This window comes from Cynocephalus volans, chromosome 1 (assembly GCF_027409185.1).
Source record: "Cynocephalus volans isolate mCynVol1 chromosome 1, mCynVol1.pri, whole genome shotgun sequence".
Classification (NCBI taxonomy): domain Eukaryota; kingdom Metazoa; phylum Chordata; class Mammalia; order Dermoptera; family Cynocephalidae; genus Cynocephalus; species Cynocephalus volans.
Genome location: NC_084460.1, coordinates 276,231,129 through 276,250,393, shown reverse-complemented (window position 1 = coordinate 276,250,393; position 19,265 = coordinate 276,231,129). Strand labels below are relative to the sequence as shown.

Sequence of the window (19,265 nt, the reverse complement as noted above, 5' to 3'; positions counted from 1 at the left end):
AATCCACTCAATACACTCTTCAGTCTTCTAAGTTGCTTTACAAGTGACAATTCTCGCCTAAAAAATTAATTGAAAAATGTAAGTGCATTTGACAATAAGTTAAAAAAAAATTGTTTCCTAAACCAAAAGACTGCACTACAAAAATTAATGAGGAAATGTGTGTTTCAACCACCAGAGTGAACAGATAGACTTCTGTCCTTTTACATGTTCATTAAATTCTTTAAAACTAAGGCATTATTTTAACCAAAGGAAAACTTCTGGTGATACAATTCACCCCTTACTTCTTACTTACAGTATTCCACTTGGTCAGGTTATCTTACATTTTTTTTAAAAAATTAAAAATAGAATGAAAGTAATACAAGCAGTGTATTTGATCCATTGTAGATGATGGTGAATGGCAGCACTACTATACTGGCAAGATAAAACCTTGCTCCAAACAACACTTTGTGATATTTATTGTTTCTATACAGGCATTATAGAATATGCTAGGAAAATTTAGAAATTATTCAGCATTTTTCATCAGTAATTCATTATGCTGGGGCACAAAGAAAATTACTTTCAACAGTTGCAATATATTAAGTTTCAGTTTAATAATAGGGGGAAAAACCCAAAATCTTAACCTAGCTTACACATTCTATTCATTCTTAGGGCAAACTTTAGCAATATATATATATATGTATTTTATATATATATATATCCTTTTATTTGTTCTGAAATACTTCTGGAACTGTTTTGAAGTGGAATTTTGGAATCTAAGGAAATAATTATATATTTTTTTCCTAAAAATTTCAGCAAGAAGATGTAGCAGCTCAAAATTAAGTTGTCCTTTTTTTTCATGAAATTTCCAAAAGTTTCTTGTTGATTGTGAAACCAAAATGACAAATTATGAAGATAATAAACTAATTATTTTCACACACATATAATTTGTCTAAAGTGTAATTGTATTTACAGTCTTTGTGAGATAAAAGTTGTTTAAAAAGGAGGTGCCGATGTGGTAAATATCCAATTAGAGCAGAGAAAAGCAAGTGGGAAAAAGAGAAAGAGCTGAGCCAGCAGGCTCGATCAGTCAGGACAACAGCAAGCCTTTGTTCAAAGCCAACATCTTTAATTAAAACCCTTGTATTTTACTAATAACTTTGCATGTCCGTAAGCCTTCTTATTGATTTCAATTATTTCCTATTTTCCTTTTTTTTTTGGATATACAGTTTTTGGAGGTGTTGTAAAAATAAAGGAAACATTGCAATAGACTAATTACTTACGTTCAACATTTCAAAAAGTGATCCAATAATTGACTTGCAAAAAATGAGAGAAAACTGACATAAGCTGATAATATTTGTTGTAATTTAATAACTTTTCTCAAAAATTTAAAATAGCAGGATGGTTTCCATTTTAACTACAGGAAATATATCACACACACACACAGAGGAGATCTATATATATATATATATATATTTGAAATGCTCTATATATTACAGTTTAATGTGATACAGAAGATATTGCTTAATATCATGCTGAGGGCTCAAGGGGTATAAAGTAAATATATAAAAATGTTTCTGTTCTATGGGCGTGCTGTGGGTGGGGTAAAAGACAAAGATGAAGAATTTCTGAAAAGGTCAAAAGGAATATTAAACCGGGGACATCAGGAGACTGGAGATGTAGTTGTACCTTTCAATTAACTCTATTTAAAGAACGTCAGTTTTTTCAAGTTCCCTCATCTACACAATTTGAAAGGTTCGAAAAAGATTATTTTCATGCATGCTACCTTGTATGGTTAGGATTTTTTTATGTGTGTGTGTGTGTGCTCATGCACATTGAATAGCTATATATATGTGTACACAAGTATATGTGTGGGCACATATATAGTTTTAGGTGTTATAGATGTAGATAATATAGACATAAGTACAGGTCAGTTGGGGGAAATGCAAACTGTGGGGTGGAGTGGAGGTAGGTAATCTAAGCAGAGAGACCAGAGAGTGAATACTCCACATTTGAATGATTATTAAGAGAACATTGAAAATAACAGTTAGAAATATTTGGAAGTGTTTCCATTAATAGAATTTTGTTATTCTGGTACTGATGACAGTTTATTCTGAATTATTTGTATCTTTGCATCAAAGGAGCTGAATTTCATCAGAGTAACTATCTTTGACTATCAAAGAGAAAATTTCAAAATTATCTACATGATGTGCTTCTGATGAATAGGACAACCGTATTCAGTCGTTGCTACAGGAATGGAAAGAAGTGTGACATTTCATTCTTGGAAAAGCAAACACATAACATTTTTCATGGTTAGAGAATTTGGCAAGTCTGGAAAACAATATCCTTAGAGTTCTGTTTTGCATTAATTTGTGAGGTATGTTTTCTATTTCAAATTAATCAGTTTGGTTAGAGGAAGAATTAAGTAAACAACATAGGGATGAAAGAAAATAAGAAGGGATGACTGGGTACAGGTCAATTTCTCTTCTGTTAAGCCACATTTTTTCCATTATGTTAGAATAAAAGTAAATTCCCTAAACATCAGACATATTAATATTCCATTTCTCAAGCCAATTTAAATTTTATACATTAGTTGATAATTAATAATATTATCACAGCTGCTTCTTTCTATTACCATGGGCATGTTTAAAAAGAAATAGTCACTATATTAATTTATTGTGAGGTTATAAAAGATACACCAAAAATATCTTAAAAATTATTTTCACATAGTTACTTCTGATTTATCTAAAGTCCTCCTGCTTATAAATTTTGTTATAATGGTATTGATAGAGCATTGTGACCTCAAGAATACCTTCGTGTTTTGTTCTTATTTCAGTATTTCTTAAACTCAGATAACTTACCCAAGGCAATTATTTTATTCTACAATGAGAATGTTGTATTTATTTCAGATGTATGTGATTTCATTGAGTAGAACACAGAGGGGAGGAAGAAATAGAAAGACACACTCTGAAATTTACAGCTAGTTACTGGTAATTTAAAATAAAAGTCAAGCTGCAATATTTCATCAAGACGTAACAGAAAACCTAAATGAATGGAAAATTACCAAATTCTAGGATGGAAAGACTCATATTATAAAAATGTCAGTTCTTTTAAAATTAAGCTATACATTTGACCATCCCCAATCAATTCCCAATGATTTCCTTTTAACTGAACAAAAATAGTTTAAAGTATCTTTGAAAAATATATTTAATAAAATAGTGAGACAACTGAAAAGAACTATGTGGAACTATTTTCTGCACCAAATATTAAAATGTTAAAAAGTAGTAATTATTAAAACTGTATGGTATTAGTTCAGAGTGGAATTGGCTCAATGGAGTCTAATAGAAAGTCCAGGTGGAGGCTAAAGCCTATATAAGAACTTGGTTTTTGTAAATGTGGCATGTTTAAAACAAAAATGATTTTAAAAAATTACTCAATCAATAGTCTTCAAACAAATGGTTTATATATGGAATAAAATAGTTAGATCTTCATCATAAAACAAAAGACATAAGATTGGTTGTATATTAAAAGTGTAAAAGTCATGAGATAGACTCTAGATAATAAATGGATTGTATACTAACAGTTCAGAAATGACTGAAAAAACTGAAAGTACTAGAAAAATAGAGTGGAAAATTGCAGTATAATGAAAGTCTTCGTAACATGACATAAAAGGTATAAAATAAAAATGAAGCAAAAGATAATTTTAATTACATTATAGTGTTTTGTATTTTTAAAACAAAGTATCTTTAATAAAATTAAAAAGAATTGAAAATTTACACAAGAAGTATTTTAAAAAGTATTTGGCCTTACTTATGATCAATGACATGCAATTTTTTTTTTTTTTTAACTAAACATGTTCAGATAATTCCTATTGGGTATGAAAGTATGAGGATAGGAGCAATCTCAATTATTCTTGGTAGGTTACAAATAGACAAAAATCACAATGTAGACGAACATTTTTGTCAAAAGATTTTAAATGTGCATTTTTTGGACCAAGGAATTTGTTATTTCAACATTTATATGTAATAAATTATAGTATACACAAAATGTATGTTAAACATTATATATTATAATAGTAACAAATATATACAATGTAAATATCTTAGAAAGGGGATTAAGTTAGTGTATATTCATATAATAGTATAATATGGAGCTTTGAAAAATAATATAGCAGGAGCATATTTATGTTTCTACAGGAAATGTTTTTTTGGTTTTCATTTCTTCATTTTTTTTGGTTGTACATATTTATCTGGTACCAGTATTTGTGTACAAAATGTGATGATTAAATCGATATTATTAGCATGTTCATTATTACAAATCATAATTATTCTTTGTGTCCCTTACTCAATTTCTCCCTAACCCTCCTCTCCTCCCCCTTTTCCAACTCCAGTACCCATAGGTTTGTTCTCTCCTGAAAGTTCAATGTATTATTGAGTCCTTCCTTCCTTCCTTCCTTCCTTCCTTCCTTCCTTCCTTCCTTCCTTCCTTCCTTCCTTCCTTCCTTCCTTCCTCCCTCCCTCCCTCCCTCCCTCCCTCCCTCCCTCCCTCCCTCCCTTCCTTCCTTCTTTCCTCCCTCTCTCCCTCCCTCCCTCCCTCCCTCCCTCCCATGAGTGAGGACATGTGTTTTTTCTCTATCTGTGCCTGGCTTATTTTGCTTTAATGTAACTTTCTCCAAGCTCATCCGTGTTGCTGTGAATGTCAGGAGTTCATTCTTTTTATGGCTGAGCAGCATTTTCCTTGTCCAGTTGTCTGTTAATGGATGTTTAGGTTGGTTCCTTATCTTGGCTATTGTAAAAGCTGCCATAAGCACGGGAGTGCAGGTATCCCTTTGACATGATGATTTCCATTCCTTTGGGTATATACCCAGCAGTGAGATTGCTGGATCCTATGGTATACCTCTATCTGTGGTTGTTTGATAAATCTCCATACTGTTTTACATAATGGCTGTACTAACTTAAGTCACGCCAACAGTGTAGGAGGGCTCCCCTTCTTCCCATCCTCAGCATCTGTCATTACCAGCCTTTTTGATAATAACCAGTCTAAGTGAGGTGAGATAATATCTCAATCGGGTTTTGATTTGCATTTCCCTGATGATTAGTGATGTTGAGCATTTTTTCATGTACCTGTTGGCCATTTGTATATCTTCCTTTAATAAATGTCTATTCAGCTCCTTAGCCCATTTTTTAATTGGATTAATTTTTTACTGTGAACCTGTTTGAGTTCCTTGTATATTCTGGATATTAATCCCTTGTCAGATATATAGCTTGCAAATATTTTCTCCCATTCTGTAGGCTGTCTTTTCACTGCATCAATTGTTTGTTTGCTGTACAGAAGCTTTTTAGTTTGATGTAATCCCATTTATTTATTCTTTTGTTGCTTGTGCTTTGGGGCTCTTACTCATAAAGTCTTTGCCCATTCCTACTTCCTGAAGTGTTTCTCCTATGTTTACTTTCAGGAGTTTTATAGTTTCAGGTCTTGTATTTAAGTCTTTAATCCACTGTGAGTTGATTTTGGTATATGGTAAGAGGTGCAGATCTAGTTTCATTCTTCTGCATATGGATGTTCAATTTTCCTGGCACCATTTATTGAAGAGGCAGTCTTTTCACCAATGTAAGTTCTTGTTACGTTTGTCAAAGATCAGTTGGCTGGATGTCTGTGGGTTGATTTATGGGTTCTCTATTTTGTTCCATTGGTCCGAGTGTCTGTTTTTATGCCAGTACCATGCTGTTTTGGTTACTATAGCTTTGTATTATAATTTGAAGTCAGGTAGCATTATGCCTCGAGCTTTATTTTATTTATTTATTTATTTATTTATTTATTTTAAATTTTTGCTTAGGATTGCTTTGGCTATTTGGAATCTTTTCTTGTTCCATATGAATGTTAGGATTGTTTTCTCTATATCTGTGAAGAATGCTATTGATATTTTGATGGGGATTGCATTGAACCTATAGATCACTTTAGGTAATATGGACATTTTCACAATGTTAATCCTTCTAATCCAGGATCATGGAATGTCTTTCTACCTTTCTGTGTCCTCTTTAATTTCTTTCAGCAGTGATTTGTAGTTCTCCTTGTAGAGATCTTTCACCTCCTTGTACAATAGGTCGTGCTTTCTTAATTTCTTTTTCTGGTAGTTCATTACTTGAGAATAAAAATGCTACTGATTTTTGGGGTGTTGATTTTGTATCCTGCAATAGTACTGAAAATTTTTACCAGCTCTAAGAGTTTTTTGGTAGTCTTTAGGTTTTTCTATATATAGGATCATGTCATATGCAAATAGGGACAGTAATGATAAAATATTTATTGAAAAACCCCAAATTATAAAGCAAGATAATGACTATCATTTATTGATACATAACAACACCAGCAGCAAATATTTATGTAGTGCTAACTATATAGCAGACACTGTTCCAAGCTTAATGACTTCTGATAATATGTATAATCTTCACAATAGCTCCATGAGGTAAATACAGTTGTTATTTCTGTTTTATAGAAAAAGAAACTGAAGCACAGAGAAGTTAAATAATTTGTCTAATCTAGAACAGCTATTATGTAAAGTCGGAATTAGAACCCAGCAGTCATCTCCAGAGAGCTTTCTATAGACATCCACTGTGCCTGCTCTGTGCTAACAGCTTCACATGTATTATCTGATTCAATCCTCATAAATCATTCCAGTATAGTAAACTGGGAACAAGGTGGGAGGGTCAAGATGCAGTGGGTGAGAGAGTGAGAGTTTTCCAGGGTGGAGAGAACATAGAGACAGGATTTTTTTTTTCAGAGGCATAAAAGGAAGATGTGTCTCCTTCATAGAATTTGAAAAAAATTAGTTAAAGATTTGAGTATTTTGAATTATTTTTGGTTGTGTATTTTGTGTTCTCTTCACTGTCATACTACTATGGCATCATAGTATGAAGGTCAGAGATATATAGACAACCAAAAATTGACATTGGTTATTGCTGTGATAAGAGAACAAATGATTCGTTTTTAATTTTGCATATCTGTAGTTACTTATATTTCCCTAAAAATGTGTATTGCATCTGTAATTTCAAATTTTAAGAGAGAAAAGAACAAATAAATTGTATGCTTTTTATTATGCCATAATTTATTTGGTAGATTTTGAAGATTTCCAAACTTTTGTCCAAGTCAGAGAGATGATAATTTATTTTACCAATATATTAATAATGCATAAAATATTTCTTTAATATCTACATATATATTATTTTCTGTAAATATATTGGTTGAAGAGGATCCCAAATGTTATTTTGTATTGACTCCTAGTTTAACATACTACAATGTAGATGGAATCCAGACTTAACTATTCCAAATTTTCAGTTTGGAATAATTAATGGTGGGAATAAAAAAATAGTATCAATGGCACAATCCTGGAGGGAAGTTGTTGAGGCAGGCACTATTGTATAATGATTTTCCATAGCCTCTTGGATCCTAAAACTTCAGAGAAAGGAAATGTCATCTCCAGTGGCTCTAAGTTCTTGAATTCATTGGAAGGCTAATTTGCTGCACATTTATCAAAGGAGATTGATTTTTCTAATTTCTTAATTTGACCTTTGTTCATGCAATTGAGCAGTTCTTTCAAACTGCTGGTTGCAACTCATTACTAGATTAAAAACTCACTTCAGTGGACCCTGACCAACAATTAAATTTTTATTAAAGTAGGATAGATTGGAATAAAATAGACCAGGGTAGAATAGAACAGAAAAGACAGTGTCAAAATTATTTGCACAGGATTAGGTCCAATAATATTTCTCAAAACTTTTCATTGTGTATTTGTGTACTAAGCAATGATATATAATGTTGTTGGTACTGTAAATTATGATTTTTAAAAATGTTTGAAAAACACTGCAAAGGAACGTCATTTAACTGGTAGGCAGACATCATGATTGTACTTTTATCAAGATAATCCCAAACACCTTCTATGAGAAGAAAGGCAATATTTTGAAAATGTTATTTCTTACATGCTTGAACATACATTTTGGCTTAACTTTCAAGTGGGTCCCCTTTAAAATTCTTTATTATTACTGACATACAGACCTGAGTGTTGGCTTCTCGGTGACTCATTTCCTCCTCTCTAACATTTAAATATTGGGCTCAGTGTATATAAATTTTCTTAAAATGCTAAATATGAAGTGATCTTATTTCTATGGTTTTAGTCACAGATTTGAAGAATATTCGAGTAATATCTTAGTTGCCATTAACATCACTCCTAATTATGTTAGTTAAAATGACTTCAGAATAAACTGTTTTTCGGTTTGAAGCAAATATGTGTTTGATGTGTTTGGTGTTACATTTAAAATAGTTTCTGGAACTATCTTCCTCCCCATTTCCACTCCCTTTGGTCTTTACCTTTAGAGACCTATTGTTTTTGACTCTAAACTTAATGCAAACATATCAACAAAGATATACAGGAGTCAGGAAACTAATTTTAAACATTACTTTGATAATGACTTATTATGTGACCTAGGATAAACTAGTTAGATATTTTTAAGTGTTAACTTGTTCTTCTGTAACTCTGGGATAATTAACTTGCTCTGCCAGATGCACCGGTTGGTTATTTACTTATTGATGGAGTTTGGATTATTGTCCTTCCAACTCATGTGGAAATCTGATCCCCAATGTGGCAGTGTTGGAAACTATTTGAGTCATAGGGGTGGATCCCTCATGAATGGATTAATGCTGTCCCCGGGGGATGTGGGTAGTGAGTGAGTTCTTGCTCTATTAATTCCTGGGAGAACTGGTTGTCTAAGAGACTCTGGCACCTCCTCCCTCTCTCTCTCTTGCTTCCTCTTGCCATGTGATCTGCTTGTACCTACAGCTGGCTGCTGTTTTCCGCCATGAATAGAAGCAGCCTGAGGCCCGCACCATATGCAGTTGTCCCAGAATCGTAAGCCAAATAAAGATCTGTTCTTTATAAATTATCCAGTCTCAGGTATTCTGTTATAGCAACACAAAATGGACTGATACATTTATTTATTTATTTTAAATTCATATGATACTGAAGTGTGTAGAGTTACAGGTAATAATGTCTTCCCATGAGTGAGCACCCTTCCTCCAACCTACATTTTTTAAATAAAGTGATTACTTTATTATAATAAGTTTGGTATATATGCATGTCTTCACGTATATATGTGTACACATAAGCACCTATAAGTTCTGGGATTTTGTTTTGTTTTGTTTTATGAGAACAAGTATACCATATCTATTTTCTATTACTTTCATTTCATTGGACATTATGTTTTAAAAATTCTTCATTTCAGTACATAGAGACCAACCTCATTGCTTTCTTAATGCTTCAGGAGTTTCCCAAGTTATGGCTGTACTATAGTTCACTTAACCAATTATTTGTTAATGGACATTTAGGTTACATTGTATTAGCCTCAATTATAACCAAGAAGCATACATAGTTGTCCACATATGCATGTTCTTCCATAAGTCAGATTTCTAGAAAAAATACTGCTTGGTCACATGTAAATTTACATATACAAATTTGATAGACACAAATTACTCTTCAAAAAATCTTGTATCAGTTTATTTATCCACCAATATTTTGCCCATTTTTTAATTCTCATCAATACTAGAAACTGTCTGGAATACCCTGAAGGGGTAGTGATATTTCTTAGAGATGTAAGAACATCATTTTGGATCTGTACACAGGCAAGTAAATTAATTCTGGTTTCAGTTTCCTCATCAATAAAAAGAGGAATGTAGACTAGATAGCATTCATTGGTTCAGCAAATATTTTTTCATTGTTTGCCTGATGTGAGGCTGTATTTTTTCCATTTCAATAGTCTTTTCAATTACTATTACTTTTATCACAAAATTGGCAACTTTTTTTGCCAGATTTATAAGGAAACTGATCCAGATATATATTGAGTAGGAGAGAGATTATCTTTATTCTCATCTACTAATATTTTGGATAGGGAACTAGGGTAAGCAAAAGAGATAAGGTGTTTTTTGTTTTGTGTTTATTCGTTAGCTTGTTTTTCCATCAAGGCTGGATGTAGAGATGTGTGGTCTTCTATAATGCAAAGTGATTTCAAAAGCTTAATGTCAACTTCCACATTTCTTGGTTTGTGACAAGTCCATGATATTATTCCTATTTTTTTTTTGACTACTTTATCTCCAGAATATCGTTTGTTGGTGGACTGTAAGATGCAGCCTTCAATTCTAATATAAAAAAAAATATATATATATATATATTTTAAATCACTTTTTATCCTCTCCTTCTGCAGATTCACACTTTTCCTTTATTGTCTCAAAACTTATATCTACAGTCCTATGAGGCATATGTAAAATAACTCATATTCACTCTCAAGAATATTTTTATAGTTAATGTAATAGGTCAATGTTGTTTTTCTGAATTCTGATTCACAAACATTGGATGTGATGTTAATAGCTTATTAATAAGGGAGAATTTCCCTGGTGGCCAAGAGTGTAGTTTAAAATCAGCTTTAATGTCCCTCAGTGAATCATTGAGCATGTCTTTATAAAATAGGTTGAATGAAACTTCATTAAATAAATGAATAAAGCAGCTGGTGATGAAGAATGAATTAGACAAGATCCCTTTCCTCTTTGACACAATTAACAATATTATCATGTCATAACCCATGGGTCACCAGAGTTTTATCTGGGACAAGGGTCAAACCTGATTAGTAGCTGCCAAAATTTGGTTATGCTTTTATTAACGGAGTCTGAATGTCAATTTTAGTAAGGACTGTAAAGGTACTTGCCATGTTTTTCAGGTGAACTACAGCAGGTACTGCTCTTAGGATTAAGCAATTATGTTATCTGTGGGAGTGTATACCTCATAGCATGGCCTGGTTAGTTCATTTAGAGTAGCTGTCACCACACTAATTAGGAATTAGAAATAAAAGAAAATCACTTTGATATTCTTCTGTGTTGTGAAAATGGGAATGATTGTGGTAGTTTAGAAGGCCCACATACTTATGGGTAATTCTACTTTTCTAGGTTTAATTATTGGAAAAATAACATCATCTCTGAGAGACTTTTTCAATATATTAGAACTTATGTTGTTGGTTAAAATAACTGAAAAATTCTTGAGTGTAAAATTCCTTCCCTGTCCAAATCAGGATATGGCTTACTTTGTGTGGCGACAATTTTGGGGTAATTAGTCTGTGATCTAGCACGAGATAGGGAAGAGCTCTCCAGTTAAAGACTGACCCATCTCCACCTCAGCCTTTCCATCTAAACAAATGTTTTACCCCTCCTGGAGGAACTTTTTATTAAAAAGAAGAGTGTCTTAGAGCAGGAGTTTTGAAATACTGGTTTATAAAGTCTACTTTTGAAAAACTTGGGGTTTCCAGTGCATTAGTCTGTTTGCTGTCATTTATAACAGGATACCTGAAACTTGGTAATTTATAAAGAAAAAAAATATTTCTTACAGTGTTGGAGGCTGGAAAGTTCAAAGTCCAGAGAACACACCTTGTGAGGTCCTGTGGCAATGCCGAGTATCACATGGCGAGAATAGCAAGAGCTCTTTTGTGTGCTCTCCTTATAAAACCACCAGTCCACACCCATGACAACCCATTAAATCATCAACCCATTATTCCATGAATGGATGGATCCATTCATGAAGGCACAGTTCTCACGATCCAATCACCTGTCTAAGACCTCACCTTCCAAATACCATAATCGAATTTCCCACCCTCTCAACACTGTTACAGTGGGAATCGAGTTTCTAATACATGAATTTTGGGGGGACATGTTTGACCCATAAAAACCAGTAAAAAAGTAAATTTTCTGGCACCTTCCACAGACTTACTGAATCAGAATGTAGGTGGAGGGTGAAGCATATTTATTTTAAATGTTTCTGTTTGATTTGTAGACTCTTCCTGGCGCTGGACACAGAGAAGTGTTCAATTATTCTCCTATGGGAGAAGGAATAGCAGTGTATAGTTTGGTGTTAGTTTCATTAAATCTGATTTTCTACACATTTCAGCATTCTGTATAAGTAATGCCTATTCTTGGATGGTCTGTGAGCTTTATTTGTTTTACCTCAACTCTCTTCTCATGGTGGTAGCTTTGTAAAAGCATGTTACACAACCCCAAAGTGTTAAGTTTTTTAAGCACAATTTCACCATTCATAGGATAAATATTGGATCCTAGAGCTAGAGAACATTTTATCAAACCCTCTGTCTTTAATTAAGTGGATTTCTAAAGCATTCAGAAGACATTTCCCTTAAAATACCGACAAATAAACACTCAAGAAGCCCATTCAGTAGCTCATTACAGTGTTTTTATCACTCTAATAGTCAATAAATACTTTCTCGCATCCAACCCAAATCACCTCTGCTTTAACCCAAGCATTTTTCTTCTTATTTAAACCTCCAAGTATGTAGCTGAAAACACTGTAATATCAAAACCATGTCATTCAATTATTAGTTAATGGACGTGATGTGTTTCATGGACACAATTTGTTCAAATTTTGTCAATAAAAATAGAAATGCTGTAGGCAACATAGAAGTGCGGGTCATTGAATAATAACTGAAGAAAAATAAAAAATAAATAAAATGTGCTTAGCAATGGAATAGTGGGCTGCCCCAGGATACTTTTTATGCAGGTAAAAAAAAAAGATAAAAAAAACAAAACCCTTCTAGGGAAAGGAAGAGAACAGTTTTCTGATGGTCTCTCATTTATATAATTTTTTTGCCTTCAGAACCAGCCAAGAAATTTCTTCCCCCAATTTGTGTCATTTTCCTCATAAATCTTTCAATCTGCTTGTACACTAATTTTTGTTTGATTAACCAACTGATGACAAAGAACTCAACAACATAAATAGGAAATTAAAGCAAGAGGCCAGTATGATCACATTTCTGAATAATCAGTCTATGAATCAAATGGTGTATATAACTTTAGAGTTTTTTCCCATTTTGACTAGATAGAACTCTAGATGCCCATTGGAATAACCTAGGTGAATTATTAAAATGATCAAATCGCCTAGAACATTGCCAGAGATTTTGATGTAATAGGAACTAGGTGATCCCCAAGCACTATATTTAAAAAAAATACTTTCTATATCCTGCTACTCTAATTGGGGTCTGTGGAGCAGCAAGCAGTGACATTAACAGGGAGCTTATTAGAAATGGACAGTCTTGGCCCCCACTGATACTGACTGAGTCAAAATTTTGATCTACACAAGAATTCCCATATTCAAGATCAAAGGCCCTGTTAGATGATCTCAGATACAGCTGGGGTTCAGAACCACTGAGTAGAGGAAGCAAAGAGAATCAAAAGCCCTAAGGGAGAGAAGATTGGAGGAGATAAGGAAAGAAAAAGGAGAAAGACGGGTGGGGAGAAGGGAAGTGGCAGAGTGGAAAACACTGGGAGAAGACCCTTATGAAGACTTTGCCCAAATTGAGCCTTATTTATTTTCTAATGGACAAACAGATCTTTTCGTCTTGTCACTGTGACATCAGTGCTCTGTTTTGCATTACTGAGGATTTCTCCTTGTCTTTTTTGCTACTCATAAGAAGCAACAATAAATATTTGGTTAGTAAATTGCCAAGCTTCTTCAAATAAAATAAATTTGCTCGAAGGTACTTATTGTTATATTTAAAAAAGTAATTAAGCCATTGTTTTTATTAGTGAGATACTGATAAAATAAAGCTTGTTGTAAATACTGTTTTTGAGGTGGTAGATAATCTCTTTCCAGTATCCCCTTACTATGTAATGTTTGGTTCCTTAAACTTTACCCATCTGAACCTCATGGATATTTTAAAACAACTCCCATTCCCTATTTCAAGTTTACTAACCCTTATAAGTGGTTTAACTTGCCAGGTTTTACCTTTTATATTAAACAATCACATTTAATGGTGTACCGCCAATGAATAAGCTAGTTTAAATTCGACCCAAATATTTTAATGCACCCAGTGAAGCAATTTAGAAAGGATACAAAATACAGGGGAAAAAAAAATCTAATGAAATATTCGAGCAAGGATGGAAATTAATAAAAAACAAAGCAATTATAAGTTAATGTTCCTATGGAGACTGAGTTATCTCATTGATTTCAGGAACTGGTTTTTGTTTTGTGTCTCCATCATGATAAAATATGAGTTAGTTTGATAAGTTTACTTATATTAAGTAAGTAATGCTTTTAATCAACAAATGCTATTAAATAGATTTACTTTATGGTGCTCTTCTATTTGTCCTGCATGAGCCTTGATATGTACAAAGGGAATGTTTTCTTTTTAATAATAAAACTCATGTGACAACGTAAAGAAATGTTTTTTAACCTTATCACATGACTGTTTAGTGGTGAAACTTATTGTTTTGTTCTGTTTGCTTAATTATATTATCCGTTTTTGAAAAAAAAGCCATCACTCCCTTTTAACATCTTAAATCAAAAATTTTAAAAGTTTTGCATTTTTATAATGACTTAGAGGGATGTTTGTTTGCATGTTTCTGAAATAGAATGGAATATCTGAAATCAAAGTGTCATGAAAAATTATGAAATATTTGACCACTGTATGGAAGAAAAAGCCTATTTTGCAAAATTTAAAGTTGATTCAACACATAATTTAAAACACATGTTGTAAAAGTTTCACAGTATAACAATTGTTATTGAATTTAAGGTTGTATTATGTTATATTATAACCGATTATTTTCATATTTAAATAGTGTACTCAAGTAAATGGTTTTAATATGAACATTTAATAAGTAATTAAAAAATAAATTCAGTGTTAATTATCTTATCTTTATAAATAATTTTAGTTAATTTCCTCATTTGACAGAAAAGATCCAAGTAAATAAATAAAGAGAAACCAAAACATTTTGTATAGTTACCTTAAATCACCACAGAGTGAAAATTAGACATTAACACTTAGATGTATGAGGATACTTCCAAAAGCTCATGGAAAGATTCATATTGTCTTTTAATTCTATTTTTCCACAAACTTTTTGAAGTACCTTCGAATGTGTCGAGGATGAAAATATTATGTGATTGTAGGATAAGATTGCTGACTCAGGTCTATGCTATTGTTTTTCAGCTGAGCAATGCCTGTCAACTAGAAGCAAATAATGGACCGTCCTGTGTTAACACTTACTTCAAATCTAGTAGTTTGTTTATTTAACATATGTCTGATGTTTTAATTAGCAACTCTTGGTACATCAAAAGAGCTTTATTGAAAGTGGAAGAAAAGAATGATGTTTGAATCTATTCTTTACAAAATTTTCTATTAATAATGTTTCCTTTATATGATATGCATACTAATTAGGACATCCAAATAAATATACCACGTTGTTAAAAGATAGGGACTTCAATATAAGCCTAATGTATGACCATGAAGAGTTAATGAGTGGATATGATTTGTTTAGGTATATATTATATACATAATGCATGTATAAAGTATAAATAAAATTATGTGAATGCCAGATACAGTTCTAGACTTTGGAATATACCAAGAACAAAATAATTGTGATAAATAAATTGTAAAGTATGTTAGATGTTGATTGAGTCTATAACAAAAATACAGGAAGGAAGGAAGGAAGAGAAAGAGAAAGAGAAAGAGGAGAAAGATCCATCAGGAGTCAGTTGCTTGGGAGAGATTCAGTATTAAATAGGGATAGACTTCACTGAGAAGATGAGATTTGATCAAAGACATAAAGATGAATGGGTAGGCCAAGCTGATTTATCATGTGGAATTTTATATTAGAATATTTATAGGGGAAATTATTTATTTCAAAATTTAATGTAACACAAATTAGCAATACAAAATATACTGTCACAAATCCAGGCTTAAAAAATTGTTTTTTTTAAAAAAAAATCTGCTATAAGCTTATGATAAGAAATACCATGAGACTATTTTTACAAAATAAGCATAAGACAGAGGTGAGTCCAAGTGTCATTTTAGTTTAAACTTTATTCGATATTTGTATCGATCGCACTGCATAGGGAGTAATATGATCATGTCCAATGGAAGGATATACTTCATATTTAAATATTATACGTGATTTTGTGACTATCATCATATTCAATGGAAAAGGACACAAGAAAAAATATGGAATTATGAAATAATCAATAATCAATTTAAAGAGCTTTCAAATTCAGTAACGGATACTAACAATAATTTCATGTTATTTGCATTTTAATATGCTCTATTTCTTGGTGTTTTGGTGTTTCTCTCTTTACATTTCTCAGTGCCCTACCTCTTTAATTCTACATTTTTTAATCCCTCTAACAAGTGCGTTAACTCAGCAATACTTTCATTGAGTTGGTGATATGTGACATCTATTTCTTGGAGGAGGTACTTACTTATTTTGTACTAAGTCCCGAACACTGTACCTGTTACCAAGGATAAAAACTTCAGTAAGACAATAAGTTTCAAATAAACTCATTGTTTAGTGTGAGATCAAACATGAAACAAATAGATACAGTGTACTATAAGGGCAAAAATAGTATCTAACAGTTAATGAACACTATTAATAAGGGCCATGTTAAGAACTCTATACCTGTATCTCTATCTTCAATCCTATTAGATAGGTACTATAATTCCATCTTAAAAATGGTGAAATTAAATACACATTGATTAAATAACTTGCCTGTATCACATGAATAGACTTTGGATTTGAGCCTCGGCCTCCAGACCACATAGACTGCTGTTTTAATTTTATCTTCTTGCTTGTTCAGAGGTAAGAGTGACAGAATAATTCAACCTGGAGATGTGTCTGGAAAGGTGTCAGAGCGAGTATTTGCTAGGCGAAGAAGACAGGAAGGGTTTTTAGCATAGAGAAATGCCATGTGAAAAGACAATAAGAATCACAACTGTGTACAGTGGAAGGAATCAGGAATTGCAAGTGGTATTTCTGTTTGGCTGGATGTGAGAAACACAGTGAGAGTAGTGAGACATGCCAGTAGAGGTAGAGATGGTACTCAACTCATGGAGGACTTTTGTCCCTTGCTAAGGGTTTACTCCTTTAATATAGGGATGACAAATAAGTCTCTTACTGTAAATCAACACTGATTTATAGGCGTTGTCATGTATTTTCAAGCTATTTATTGCTTTTAGAGTAGTGTGGAGGATTAATTGGAAGGAAAAGATAGGATCTGAGAAAATTTTTAAAAGGCTATATAATAATTTAGAGAAAAAATTCTGAATAGAGTTGGAATAGAAAGAAGAGGAAGTAATGAGGAATATTTAGGTATTAGAATTACCAGAACTTGGGAGTTTTATTCGGTATGAGAAGTGATATGAGGGATAAAGGAGAAATGGAAAATGCATCCCAACTTTCCAACTGAGCTTGCGCATGGATGGTGCTTCCATTAATTGGGATTAGAGAACAAAGAAGAAAAATATGCTCAGGGGTGGAGGTGAGAAAGTGAGTTATGTTCCATTTTGTACATCTTGGGATATGTAAGTGGGACTTTTGTGGACAGCTAGTAATACATACTGTGGTTCCATAGAGAGTTCAGTTCTGGATCTGCAAGTCATTTACCCTTGCTTAGGTAGTAAGCAAAGTGGAGATGAATGATGTTATCCAGGAATGAGCCCATAGCCCAAAGAAAATTGTCACGATCAACTCTGGATACTACTAATGTTTAAAAGGTAATCTTGATAAAGTAGCAGTGAAGGAAGCTTAGAAGAGATAGTCAGAAAGGTAGGAAGAAATAAGGCTGAAGTGGAAATACAGAAGCCGTGAAATGATATACTCCACATATCCTGTAAAATCCATACTCTAAAAATATCTCTTTGGAATAAGTGAGATAAGCAGAGTTCTGTCCCTCATTACTATAATTTTGATGCATAGCTTACAGCATTGCTTTTACTAAAGTGTACCTTGATATGATGCTATCAGATTGGATTGAAGGATGTTATAAAAGACCAATGACATTTCATTGTGTTTATGATAAATGTGATCCTTCCTTCCTTCCTTGCTTCTTGCCTTCCTTTCTTTCTTTCTTTTTCTTTCTTCCTTCCTTTCTTTCTTTCCTCCGTCAAGTAAAACATAATGTAAATCAACTTAAAGTATACGTTTCCTTTTTTGCATTGACTACTTGACTCCTTCTACCACCTCTGACTCTATCCTTCCAATCCTGCCAATAGGCTTATTCTGTTATCTCAAATTTGATTCTTTCTAAAGTTGTATGATTTTTGTAAAGTATTATAATTATTTGCTGAAGCAAGAAAGAATATACAACAAAAAAAACTTATGTATTACTTTTAAAGGTTTTTGTAGAGTAATTTTGATCTAGTTGCAGACTTCATTCATTTAATATTTGCTGTATTGGTCAATGGTGGGTTGAGTCAATTGTTACTCTAGAACTCAGCTTTTCTCTGTTAATTCAAATAACCTTAGTAGTTTCTTTTGGTAGCTGACTTTGATTGAGTCTCCATCCCTGTCTTCTGCAGTGACAAGGACGGTGTGTGCAGAACAGTGTGATGGCAGGTGCTACGGACCCTACGTCAGTGACTGCTGCCATCGAGAATGTGCTGGAGGCTGTTCAGGACCTAAGGACACGGACTGCTTTGTATGTCTGGGAGTTTTCCCTTTTACTCTCCTCTTCTCATTTCTCACCCTCTTTGACTCAGGCACATTGAATCTTTAACATCTTATTACAATAAGATGGAGTCTAGCCATTTTGGGATTAAAGAAACGTCCTGCCTTCCTAGAAGTTATTCCCCCACTGAGAGGTCTATTGATTAACCAGAATTATTCCATTCTACTAAATGAATTGTGTCTTTTTGATGTAGTTTATAATACAAATGAGATTTATTGGGGAACATGAAGGAGAACTTAATGAGATATCTTTTTAGAATCTAATAGTATCTTCACAAAAATGCAGTGATTATTTGTTTATGTTGTTGCATCATTGAGTTCTATGAGTGGGGGCAATTGCATTTTATTTCTTGAATATAAATTTCAAAATTATACCAGATAAACTTAAGTGTTTTCCAGTTTATATTGTTTACAATCTAATATTCAAAAATGCACATTTAAAGTAATTTATATGCTAATCTGTATAATTTTTATTTTAGAAGAGGACACTTTTACTTCCTTAAAATTAACATTCATAGCTTGTTCGGGTCACTTTATTGTTACAGTTTGATGTTATATCCCTGATGCACTTCTTTTTGTTCTTTAAAATACATACAAGCAATTCTGTGAACTATATTTAACTAAATTTCATAGGCACAGAACCCTAATTTCATTTTAAGTTAAAAATTATAAAAATAAGTAATTGTTTTTATTGTTAAAAATGAACACAGAAACTTATTTTCTTTTTCTCCTTCTCAAATATTCAGCAAATAAACACATAC

General features: G+C 32.7%; 1 protein-coding gene across 3 annotated transcripts in view; it reads left to right on the top strand.

The window, feature by feature from the left end:
• The window catches only part of ERBB4 (erb-b2 receptor tyrosine kinase 4), a 1,081,647-nt gene that overhangs the window by 751,563 nt on the left and 310,819 nt on the right, over positions 1-19,265 (top strand). For all 3 annotated transcript variants that reach the window (XM_063078433.1, XM_063078424.1, XM_063078415.1), the window contains exon 6: positions 18,357-18,475. In XM_063078433.1, the coding sequence (XP_062934503.1) occupies positions 18,357-18,475 (119 nt within the window). The remainder of the gene's footprint in view (positions 1-18,356; positions 18,476-19,265) is intronic.